The sequence below is a fragment of the Hyposmocoma kahamanoa genome, unplaced genomic scaffold (genome assembly GCF_003589595.1).
Source record: "Hyposmocoma kahamanoa isolate Upper Pololo Valley unplaced genomic scaffold, ASM358959v1 99702, whole genome shotgun sequence".
Classification (NCBI taxonomy): Eukaryota; Metazoa; Arthropoda; class Insecta; order Lepidoptera; family Cosmopterigidae; genus Hyposmocoma; species Hyposmocoma kahamanoa.
In genome coordinates, this window is record NW_020656001.1 from 1,622,257 (window position 1) to 1,635,587 (window position 13,331).

The 13,331-nt window shown below is 34.8% G+C and overlaps 1 protein-coding gene across 7 annotated transcripts in view; it reads right to left on the reverse strand.

Annotated features, from left to right (window-relative positions):
- The window catches only part of LOC113239234 (protein Jumonji), a 34,197-nt gene extending 27,210 nt beyond the window's left edge, over window positions 1–6,987 (reverse strand). For 5 of the 7 annotated variants that reach the window (XM_026476149.1, XM_026476148.1, XM_026476147.1 and 2 more), the window contains exons 1-3: window positions 6,689–6,987; window positions 5,142–5,204; window positions 615–953 (exon numbers count right to left, since the gene is read on the reverse strand). In XM_026476149.1, coding sequence (XP_026331934.1) covers window positions 615–953; window positions 5,142–5,204; window positions 6,689–6,947 — 661 coding nt within the window. In that variant the 5' untranslated portion in view covers window positions 6,948–6,987. The remainder of the gene's footprint in view (window positions 1–614; window positions 954–5,141; window positions 5,205–6,688) is intronic. The other 2 variants (XM_026476151.1, XM_026476150.1) reach the window with 1 other exon arrangement.
- Window positions 6,988–13,331: the final 6,344 nt, after the last annotated feature.

Consider the following 13,331-nt stretch of genomic DNA (forward strand, 5'->3'; position numbering starts at 1 on the left):
AAAAAAAATTCCACAAGTACTTAAAAATTTTCGGAAAATTATCTAACAGTACTTCTAAATGAAGCGAAACTTGTAAAAAGCCTTTACTTAAATAAATACTCTAAATTAAAGTAAAATAACACCAAATTAATGTTTCTTTGTAACAAAAGTGAGCGATTTTTTTTTCATAAATTTATAAAATTTTACGACAATGTGCAATGGTTACTCCATGACACTGCATTTACTAGAGATGAGCTAAATCGATAAAGGTTTCGATAATTTAATGAATAAGTGTATAGAGCTTCTCTCATTCTTAAAGCATGAATATTAATCATATGCAATGAATTAACATGTCAGTGTTATTCCTTTTTGAAACTGAAATTGTCAAAAATATCTATTGAAATTGCATTTGATATTATAGTTGTGTATTTTATGCCTTCAACATAATACAAAACACTTCACACATATATGCGTCGTTATGAATAAGTCAGAAAATAAACTATAAGAGAGAACTTTTACTTCAAAAATCAAATAACACTAAAAAATCTATCGATTTTACCTCATCCCTATGACAAACGTCAAATGAAATGTCACAAGGATCATCCTAGTTTGCGTTTAGTATAACGTTGATTTACCTGATTCAGGTGAATTGGATGTTGGATCGCTTGTGATATTATTTTCGTCAATGTTATCGATGCAGAGCTGCTGAGCAGTGTCCGATTGATAATATTGTTGCGGAGCTTGACTATCACTCGTTTGTAACGTTGTTTGGACGATATAGAAAACCGGTACCGGTTGAATGTTGTATCCCTCGGTCGTAGTAGCAACTCCGCAATATTGGGGCGTCGAGTTCTCGTGTATTAATATCGGTTCAGCCTCAAACGTAAACTGAGACGGTTGGGTCGTCATATCGACCGAAATATTTTGTGATTTATTAAGGCTGGTATCATATATTTCAACAAGAGTCGCATCATCTGAAAGTAAAATGTACAACGGAAATGAAACTATTTTTCCGGATTTAAATCGCGTATATTTGTTTTTTCAAACAAACCAATCATGGGACCTGCAAAGGGCCCGATGAAAATATCGGCAACAACTGTCGCGTAAACAAGTCAGCAGTCTGCGAGCAAGTCATAGATAAACCTACACATTCAATGAAGTTTAACAAACCCCAGGTCCTTGCAAAAGAAGTCCGTTATCTACCCAGGATGCTGCGAGAGGCCATTGAAATTAAAAAAACATCCTAATTTCAACAGTTTGGGATCCAGTATTTCCTGTGATAAAAAAATCCCAAACAGACATAAGATTTCAGTATTCATTAATATGTTTAATTTATTCTAATTTCTGTTATTAATTAATAATAAATTTCACTTAATAAAAATTCATTCAATAAAATAATTTATAAAACGTAACGTAGCGTAAATTGGTACGTTTCTTTGTAAAATAAAAAATAAGGTATTTAATTAATAACTTTTGTAACTATAGTGAAAAAATAGGGTGGTTTGCATTAATATTAGACATAACTGGCTTATGACTGTCACTTCATTCAACCGTGACCATGAGACCTGTAAAAGGCCCGAAACGTTGGTTTGTTTGAAAAACAAATATACGCGATTTAAATTCGAAACAATAGTTTCATATCCTATGTAATAATCGCGAAAACCTAACAACTCGAAAAATATACAAATTTTATTTATATATTTAATAATTTATCGCACAGGAAAAACACATTTAGTAACAATGACAAAAAACAAACAGAATGTACTGCTGTTTCTAACAGAAATTTCTTCCTGCAGATATAAATACAGGAGACAACAACTACAATATCAAAAACATTAAATTAGTAAAACTATATAAATAAATATTTAGGACAAATATATATTTCGTACTATAATACTTATAAAATGGATGGAAAGTCGATGAATAGTCCTCCTAACTCTCAATTTGCTAAGGATTTACTATCATGAACTGTAATGGGAAATGCATTCCAAAGTCTAAACGCATGAACAGTGAAGTAGTGAGAATAAAAACAGGAATTGAATGATGGTAAAGATAACTGGGACCTAACGAGAGAGCGACAGGGTTTATCCTGAGACCTGAGAAAGCTAAAACGCTCTTTCAGATATACGAGTATAAATAAACATTTACAAGTAAGCAACTATGCAAAGATTTATTTCAATAATAATAATATTTATTCGCGTAAATCGACGCCTCCCACGTAAAGTATCGTATGTCAAAATTGCCAAGTTTACAGGGGAGCCTTTTAAAGTTCTGAATTCACTGAAATAAGCATAACACGTGACTTCAGATTCCTCACTTTTGTTCGGCAAATTTCGTTACACACGTTGAGTATCATAAAATCCTAGATATCGGCTAAATGATCTATTAGATGATCACTCTATGTGAGTAACAAGCTTTGCCGAATGAAACGGAGAACTTTAAAACACTCCCCTGTAAACTTGGCAATTTCGACATACGATACTTTACGTAGGAGGCGTCGAAATATCACTTGGTGGTTGCATAGGTACAGTTTTTCGTAACAATTAAACTATTCCCTGGCTCCTAAACTAAGAAAACTTTTATCTTTGGAGTTAGTGATCCATTGTTAACACAATAATTTTTAGCTACCTAATTGTTAAAAATAACTTATTTGTTTTCAACATGATGTTTATTTAGAGGATGTTGGTTCATTATTTTTTTTACTGTTATATGGGTAGGTATTTTCACAATGTTTTGAGTTGTGCCCTCTAGTGTGAGCATCCGAACACAGACGTATTATCTAAAAATAGACGCCACAAGTACGACCTATATGAAAACCAAGCGTGCCACAGCGAAATCGAAGACGCGGGGCGTATTACGTATACAACACGTATTTAGAATAGGTAATGATTTTTCCCGTCATTCGGATAAGGTTACGGGATAAGTGCCTACAACTGAGAGCACCGACATCGACGGTAGCGCTCAGATAGTGTCGTATGCAATAAACACCCTAAGGAAATTTAATTCCATAATGCAGCATTGGGTGGCACTGAAGCGTGTTTTGAGATAATTGAAATATACTGAAAACTATGCCTTTACTTACAAATTGAATTCAGAAGAAGAAACAATACATGGCTATTGTGATGCTGATTGGGCCAGTAACGACGATGATAGAAGGCACACCGGCAACAAACAGTTGCGCTCTCCACACTATTATTCCAGGTCCAAGCACATAGATATACGACACCACTTGCTATGTGATAGTGTTATCAAACAAGATTGTCGTTAAGTATATCCAATCGAGTGAAATGACTAAAGGCACTCGTCAACTGACGCTGGATTACTGATCTTCTAAAATGGGTTTATGTCCAAGTCAGGATATTGGAATATGTCCATAAACTGCGTGCAGTGCAACGCTGTAACGTCTTCGCGCGCCCCTCTACTGATTTTTATGTATAGATTCACTTGTAAGTTTTCGAGTTCGTTTTTGTGACAGTTTAATTTAATTAAATTTTTATTGAATTGATATTCAATTATTTTTTTGTGAAATTACGCCACTAGTTTGTTATAATTATTAATACAAAGATCGAACACTCAGAAAAAACACTCGGAAAAAATTCCTTCGATCCGGTCGGATTCGAACCGACGTCTTCTTGCATACCGTGCCAGACGCTATACCAACTAAGCCACGGAACGAACCAACGGACCTCACGAATCTTTCTATGTGCTTGCGTCGTGTCTTTGTACTTGGTCTTTCAAGGACTTTTAATTTAAGATATGCGGCTAGTAGCGCCCTTCTCAAATCAGTGTATTTAGCCCTCTCTGAATCGTTGCTACTACTCATCAACTTTCGTCCTTTCGATTACCCAACTAGAAAACTCATCAACGAGTGTGATTTCCTCTCTGTTCGGCAACTGTTTATCCAACAAATAATTTTGAAAAGCACACAATTACTCCATATCATTCCGTACTTGAACCAACCACAGACGACTCGATACCTTTTCATTTCGTACACAACTCCGCACAGCACACTCGCATAGATTCTTTTGCTTCCTCGGTACAATCGTTTACTTTAAATTTCAACTTTGCGTTATTTCGCAATGAATAAAATGGGATATAAAAAGAACGTCAAATTCTGGCTTTAGAGTAAAACTTACAATGAAACAAGAGCGCTTGCGGGAAGTTGCTTCATAATTATTTTGATATAACCATTAATTTACAACTAATCTTAAGTATAGAAAAAACTATATTTAAATATAGAAATTTTGTTTTTAAGCTGTAATATAAATAAATATGCGCAAAACGATGCCTAAAATACAGATACAAATTTACTTCGTTTAGGCACCGCAGTTACACATTAGGTTCTAATATTAAAATGTATAGCTTTTCTTATTGGTTATTTTATTACAATCATAGCTTTATTTACATTTGTGTTCCTTGAATTTTATTACATTTAAGCTCAGGCTACACAGAGGCGATACAGCGGGTCCGGCCTGGTGTGGTCGGAACTGGTCCGGGGGCGGTTCGGCCCCGGACCGCACCGCACCGCCCCCGCACCGCATTGCCACCGCCCACGCCACGCGTTTCAGTGTAGCTGGGTTCATTGACGATGGAATGGTAAAACGTCTAACGTGTATTTGGAAAATATTACAGGAGAGGCACTTGAAGTAATTTCTTTAAAATAAAAATCATAACTCTAATTTTATTTATTATATGGAAAACTAGAAAGTTGCAGCTTTCCCATACAACAAATAAAACTAGAACTTCAAAAAATGCTTTAAATCGCTCTCCTGTAATATTTTCCAAATGCACGTTAGACGTTTTACCTTTCCAGAGTCGATATGAACTCGTACATTACGAAAATTCCAGCGTCCGAAATGTACCCGCGGCCGCCTTTGGGTGGCCAGTGAATTAGTTATATTGAAATAAATTTATCTTAAGTATTGAGTCATACCAGATATGGTTTTTACATTACTGTATGTACTTGATAATGCTGTTGAAATGTGTGTTAAATCAATAAAAAATAAAAGTGGTATACTAGCTTATTTAACTTACAATTAACCTTTTAATAAATTACTAAAGTCACTGTCAAATGTGGGAAAAAATAGGAAAAAAAAGGGCTATGACGATGATTTTTTTCAAAATGGATTTTTTTTCATGACCCAACTCTAGGTTAGACTTACCCTTAGATGTTGACGGCTGGGAAAATGGCTCCGGGCAGTCAGCTTCTTTCTGTACTTCGTCACCTAGAAAAAATATATTATGGATTATGTCGAATAGATTACACCAATTGTAATAAATTGGGCACTACAAAACCAACACAGATATGAATCAATGTTTATTTATCGTCATCATACCGCAGAACATAATCTGTGATAATACATTGACAATCACACAATTTTTTTCACGACCCTATGCAACGGTCTGTTTAGACAGGATATCGACAGACCGAGTAATAAAAAACAGTCGAATAGGAGGAACTAATATTACTTGTTCAGTAATAGGTATAAAATTTGGTTATAATAATAGTAATAGTAATTTCATAAATAATCGCCATTTTTAGAACATCTGTGAAATTTCAGGTTTTTAATAGAATTTATGACATTCGAATCGGAATAAGATGGGTGGTCATTTGTCAGCTATGTATTAAGACTCTCTTTATCCATGACTTTTAATTATGATTAATAAATATGATTTATACTTCTATTTACTATTATTTTATGGCAGAGAGCACCACTAAGGTACCCTCTTTCCAACAAAAAAAGAATCATAAAAATCGGTTCATAAATATATTCAGCTTACACGTAACATACATACAAAAAAAGTAGTCGAATTGAGAACTTCCTCCTTTTACTTTGTGTAAACAAATATACGCGATTTAAATCCGGAAAAATATGTAGTTTCATTTCCTATGTGTAACAATCGCGAAAACCTAAGAACTCGAAATCTAATATTTCATAGATATTCTAGAAATCGCGATTATATCTGTAATAAGGACAGCCCAATTTTATACCTATTACATGCCTATTACTGAAATATGACCTTCCTATTTGACATATTTTTTGACTAGTTTGGTCTATGACACCTTTGATCATCGAGTATATAGCCAGAAATAGAGACTTAACTTAATTTGTTTGAAAACTATTCTGCTTTATCATTACTGTGACAACTGCGCTCCGATTGGCTAGCCCGAGTTCGAAACAATTGACGGGTGTCGTCAACTGATTCACTTCAAATTGACCAGTTAACTTGAGCTTTGCTATAATGGATGAAAATTGCAAAATTACATACTCAATATTTAATTATCGATGAAATGTGATTCCGTTTGTTTTGTAATTAGATGTTTTGCTATTTTTCCCACACCACCGAATAGAACAGCACGGCATTGTTACGAGATATTATCTTTATTACAATAAATACAGAATATTGTTTGGAATATACGGAGACGTACACACAGGTCAGTAGTTGGCCTGTCTATATTTCAGAGCAAACGGGAGTTGATATTTACAAAAGCTATATCGCTAATGTGTAAACCAGGAATATATGGCCCTTATTTCGTCTCTATTTCTGGTTATATACTCGATGCCTTTGAGAAATTTGAACCATTTTTGGTTCGTCGTACGCATAAATTTTAAATTAACCGAAAATTTTGTGTGGTTAAAAAAGTCATTGCATTCATGTTCATGGATGATGAATGATGCGAAGAGTAAAATCATTAACGTTAATTTACCTAATTCTGATGAAACTGGTTTTGGAACGTTTGTCTCGCTGATATTGCTGTTATCTTTGAGGTTTTGGACATTGCATGTCGTTTCGGTGGAGTCCGTTTGGTGATATTCTGTCGGACTTATTGTATTAACGAAAAAGTGCAGAGGTTGGGGGGCGTTTAGTTCGGTCGTCGTCGAAACATCGCAATATTGGGAGGTCGAGTTCTCGTGGATCAATATCGGTCTAGTCTCCAACGTAAACTGAGACGTCTGGGTCGTCATATCGACCGAATAATTGTGTGATTTCTTAAGGCGGGTCGCGGCACCTGAAAGTGAAACATTATTATAAATAAATACTTAAAACAAAACAACTACGCTGGGATTTATTATTTTAATTACATGATATATTTGATGATTCTGCCAAATCCACTTTTACATTATTATTATGCCGACGTGATTAAAACAAAATTATATCCATACAAACTCCGTTCCAAAATGACACAAATACTCTTTTTAAGTCCTCACGCAAAATGACGGCAGTTATAAAAGTTTGAAGTCTTTGTGTATCTGTTCACAAACGGATGGACACTTTTTTATTTGGAGGCTAATTAAAATAATTTCGTTGGTTCTTGGCTATGTTTGATGGAGATACGTTCAGCTGTTTAAAGGTCATCATCTCTTTTCCCAGTTAGCATAAGGATATTAACCATAAGTAGTATTTATTTTACTTCCACTTGTCCGAACGCTTTAAATTTGTACTATGGAAATCTGACGACATTTCAATAGCATGTTATACTATGGAAATCTGACATTACAATATCTTGTTACTGACTGTTATTGTAACAATTATGTTACAATAACAGTCTGCAGACTGTCCAGATCTTCAACTACTTACTGTAGAACTATAATGTGTCTTCTTCTTTTTTTCTTTTTCCTAGCGGAATGGCAAATAGGTTTTTTTGAAAACGGGGTAAAATGACATTTGCAGGGTTGCCAGTTTTCATAAAAATTTAAAGTCGTGTAATTAATTGTTATCGACAGTTATATTGATAAAATTGTGAATTACGACGTTTTCTAATGGTTACTAGTTTTGTTTTAACACAACTGCGTTAATGCCTTCTTTATTTTAATTTTGACAGTTGGGCTACTAGTATTGAAATCAGTGGCAAGGCGTCCATATAACTCGATTTCCACCGGCTTGCCTAAAATTATACACTTAAAAACATATTCAAAATATTCAATAATAAACGCGTAATAACTTGTCCCGATGCATCTCAACCAATCAGCTCGAGGTAAGCCGGCGGATCTGCGGGTTCTGTTTCATTTATGAAATCTACGCGGTCCCATCAAAATACACGCACACATTCGCAAAAATTCGCTTTATAATATCTAAAGAAATGGCGGCCAACAAGCCGGAATAAATCGGGTTATAGTCAAATAGCGTTCACATAAATTTAAACCTTATTCCAAAAAATTACAGTTTAATTTGTCAGAATCGTTGCCAGATCTAAAATTTTCTTAAAATAATGTAACAAAATTAATATAATAGCTAATTAACACAAAATATGGTTAATTTGTATTTTGTAAATCTTAACGATAAATAGTGTTACACACTGTTTCTTTTTAATAAGGCTACGTATAGAACGTAGGTAGAAGGTCATGGTAATTCGAAGGTAATTAAAATAGCAACACTTAGCATTCATGAATTTGTTTACTATCAAACTTTCGTATCTCGAAGGGTTGCATAAAAACTATGGTTATTTTATGTGTACAATAAGTTAACCTGTGACATGAAGTGAACTACTATCCTGTGTGCTAAAAAGAAATTTTTGTTGACGTGTTTTCATTTCTTCAAAAAGTTAAAGCTTCGGCTTTACCAAGAAAAATTTACACGCCTCGCCACTGATCGAAATCAATTATTTTTCATATAAATTTCAATAAGAACAGGCGGACTTGATTATAATAATAATATTTGTTTAGATTTTGTATATAAATTAAAATAAAAAGCTTTAAAATATGTCTCCTCTTTATATTTTTTACAGACAATTCTAAATGCAGATCAAATTTTAATGAACCTGTGCCCAGCATGCAGCAGTTGGGCGAATAATGGACCGATTATAATTCAAATAAAACAAATTCGGGTATTTCAATAAAATAAATAAAAAGACTTTATGCTTCAACACAACAACGAGAATAAAAACTTACAATAGTGGTTTAAAATCTAAATCAGTGTTGAAGAAAAGGTAACTGCCTCAGCAATTTGCTGGTTTTCAGGCTTCATCTTGTATATATGTAAAGTGCAAGTTAAATATATTTGTCGCTGTTAACACCGCCGCATACAGTTGCAAATTAAGTATATAACTAAAAAATCACCTCACTCATCGCAATTATAAACTATTATATATAAATACTACAAAAATTCCAGTTACAATTCCTATACAAAACCACAAATGATACACGCACCGACCATGCAGCAAAAAAGTCTAAAAAGCATTTTATTATACGTATAGAATAGAACAGGCAGAAAATTTAAATGTATATTATTACTTACAATTAAATTTTCAATTATTATATTAACTTAGCAGAACCTACTTTACCTTCAACCAACAGCACGAAGTCTTCTGTTGTTTCAGCAGCCAGTCTTTATACATATATTGCATGTTTTAACTGGCGGTGGAAGATTATTCCAACATTTAGAAGCGGCAAAGCGGAAACTGCTTCTAAATAAATGTAATCTAGGAGTCGATAATAATTTTAGACTCGGATAGCGTATCGTACTAGTGCTGCCCTCTGTTCTATCATTCCAAACTAGTTTATTTGCCAAATGCGGGGCGTCGGATTATTTCTCAAAAAAAAAGACAAGTTTGCCAAGCTTCAACATTCGCCTATTCGTCATGTTCAGAATATTATAGGTATTAAGATAAGGGGTAATGTGCGACCTTGGCGGAACAGTATAGCAAAACCTAATACATGCGTTTTGGACCCTTTGAGTTTTCTTCGCTGCCCTTTTCTGTAAACAGGGACCATACACGACGTCACAATAATCGACAATTGACAAAACAGTCTTCAGCCTACGTCTTAAATCCGTACTTAAGTAGAGTCTTATTTTATATAGTTGTTTAAGTGCAGCGTAACTAAAGGCCCATTTAGATGGAGAGAGTTTCTCGCACGCTTTGTGACGAAAACTCGTAGGCGATTATCGTAAGCAATAATCGCCATAAGATTATCGTATCATAATGTTTACATTCAGGCAAGAACTAAAATCTCGCCTACGATTATGTCATACGAGATTCGCAAGCAACTTAATCGCCTCATCGACTGTTTACACAGAGAAATATGTAGTAAGGAGATTCTTGCTTACGAGTTTTCGACTTGTCTAAACACGATCTCGTATGACATTTCTTCAAGTTCATACGATTATCGTACAAATCGGTTCCAATCGTTTTGAGTGCGAGAATCGCCATTCGAGTTCAGTGATTACTGCGGTATTGACTATGGAAATATCGAAATGACGCAAGAATCGTTCAAATTTGGAACTGCTGATAATATTAAATTCATTGCATTGTAGAAAAATTTTTTTTTTATTTTTATTTTTTTTCAAATTACATTATATTAATTTAATTACATCATAACATTTCTTAATCCAAATTTTTTTCGTTCTCGTTTAATTAATTCTTGTCTTAGAAAAGCAGTGATAATCAAAGCACCCTCGTGCACTGCACTCGTGGTAGAAACAGCTGGCACAGAAACTCGAAATACGATTTTTGCTTTCGAGTTCTGTTTACATGGAAACGTTCAATATTGAAAGGCGAGGCGATTATCGCTCACGTGGACGGTCGATAATCGCAAATGTTTAGACGAGGAAAGTTTTTTATATTCTTTCGATAATCGTATCTTCGAGACGAGAAACTCTCTCCGTCTAAATGGGCCTTAACATTTAGAAACTTTGGAATCCACATATTTGTCAAAGTTCAGAGAGCCATCAAACAAAACACCAAGGTTTCTAGGTGTTATGGACTCAGGTATTCTCTGTTTATTAATCATAATGGCAGGACCCACATCATGAACACACCCAATCTGATGTTTTGTAGCCAATATAAAAAAAAAACATTTTTGCGCATTCAATAAAAGCCCGTTATTTTTGGACCAATCAAATATCAAACTCGAGTCCATATCTTAGACTATCTTTTATTTTTTTCCATCCTCTAAGGTCCATATTAAGTGTTCGAAATGCTGTATTTTATATCTCTGTGGCTCAGCACATATTAAGATTTATGTGTCATCCGCGTACATATGTGCACTACCCGATTGCATGCACTTACGCAAGTCGCTAGTATAGGCGGTATATAGAGTCGGTTCTAGTATGGATCCTTGAACCATACCACGCGGTACTGGTAGAGTTGTTGATTTTACCACTGTTCCATCAAGGTCAGCACGTTCAACGGTTTGAGCTCTATTGCGAAAATAACTTTTAAACCACGAACGCACACGGTCGGTAAACCCATATTGTTTGAGTTTATAAACAAGGTTACTCCTCACGAGAGAAAAAAGCGCGACTATAATCTAACAATGTCAAAATAGTAGCTAGATTATTGTTAGAGGCCGTAAGAATTTCATCCACCACGTGCAATAAGGCAGTGGTGGTACTGTGCCTTTTTCGAAAGCCCGATTGATGTAACGGAATAATATTATTACTTTCAAGGTACTTAAGAAGCCTAGAGTTAACAGCCTTTCCAACACTTTCGATAACGCCGGCAACAACCCTATTGGTCTTAAATCTTTTATGGACTCAACATTAGACTTTTTTGGGATCAGTTTAATAATAGCAGTTCCATTTTCCTTATTTTAATGATGTGTTCACTATACTTGTTATCGCGACCAACGAGAGTGGTACGGTTAGGCGAATCATTTTCATCGAAATTCCGTCATTTCCAGCAGCGTTAGAAGATATCACTGTCTACTATCACGGCCCTTATGCTATCTGTGATCCAAGGTGTTGGTGGAGCACGGAATGTTCTGGTACGTTCGGGTACAAAATGATCGAACAGCCCGAGCATTAGATATTCGAAACATTCTACCATATAATCCACATTATCATACGCCAAGACCCAATCCCAGGGAGTAATGGATGACGCATATTTATATGTATCTATATGGAAGTTATTAAATGGCCTATATGTTAGTTCTAGATGGAGACTTTTGGATTTGGATTGAAAATTTTGTTGAAATTTTTGGCCCTAAGCGACTTACTGCAACAAATGACATCTAATAACGATCTTGTATTTTGAGTTACCCGAGTAGCCTCTGTAACGGTTAGATACAGTTCATGTTGTCTCAGCAGCTCAAAAAACACACGCTGACTTAATCCTTCGGAGGTCAAGAGGTTAACGTTGATATCTCCTGTTGATACGTGATCTAAACGTGGTGTCAATATAGAAAGCGTATCATTGAGCTGCTCAATGCAATGACTATAATTAAATGTTGGAGGGCGATAAAACACACATATTGCACATTTTGATTTGCTCAGTTTGATTTTGATACTAAATAGTTCAAGGTCCGTGTTTGGTAGAGCAATACTGCGACAACGTAAACTGTTTTTTACATAAAATCCGATCCCTCCACCTTCGCGCTTCCGACGTGTACCACGCGGCTTATGTATAAATCGATATCCTGTTATATCCTAATACTTAGTGTCCGAATTTTCATTAAGTCGTGTTTCCGTGAGTGCCAGGACGTCAGGACAATTAATCTCAATAGTACGTATTAATTCATCTCTGCCTCCATTTAGACATTGGACATTAAGCACGACTAATGTTGACAACGATTTTTTTCCAGCCATTCAAGTTCGATATTGTTAACGTAATGGAATAATTCAAATACTTTAAAGTAATTCTGTCGAAAACCAGTAAATACATAATTTTTAAATAGTAATAAGCAAAGATAACATAACGTAATATATTAACACCTATATTAAAATGAAATATATAAAGGAGATAAAAACTGTACCGAATAGTTACTAATTATACATCGCATGACTGTGTTAGTAATAGAGGACCATAAGAAACCAAAAATGGAAAAGTGCAATATATGTAGTGCATAATGCAAAACATAAAAAAATGGAACAGGTTGTTGATACAGAATTATATTAAATTAGTTAAACAATTTTGATCTTGTATCAGAATTAATTCGCTATCATCACTCTTCTTCATATATATACCGCCATGTTTCACCCATATATGTTTATACGATAAACATTTGGCCGTCTTTCGGGCTAATGCATGAAGCTCCTAACTCTCCGGCGACATATGTTCGACTACGTATGTTGGTGCCGAATTTTAGAGATTTAGTACATAAGCGTGTCCTACATTCAGGAGATAGTCGATAGAATATTTATCGACTGCAACCTCTAGCTGCTTGCAAGCGGGCAACAGTTTTGCGCAATGAACCGTCATTTTACTCTATCATCAAAAAAGACAGACTACAGCGCGTTGGGCTCATTGTCTTTTTGGAGTACACTATTTTGTATCGGGTATTTTTTGAAGTTTAACATTATGTGTTATTTGAATACGTAATTAATTTATAAGTAAACAGCAAGCCTGCCGACCATAATTTTCTGTCTCATTTCAGTTTTCATAAGTTTCTGTCTGTAACTGTCGTAGATAATCT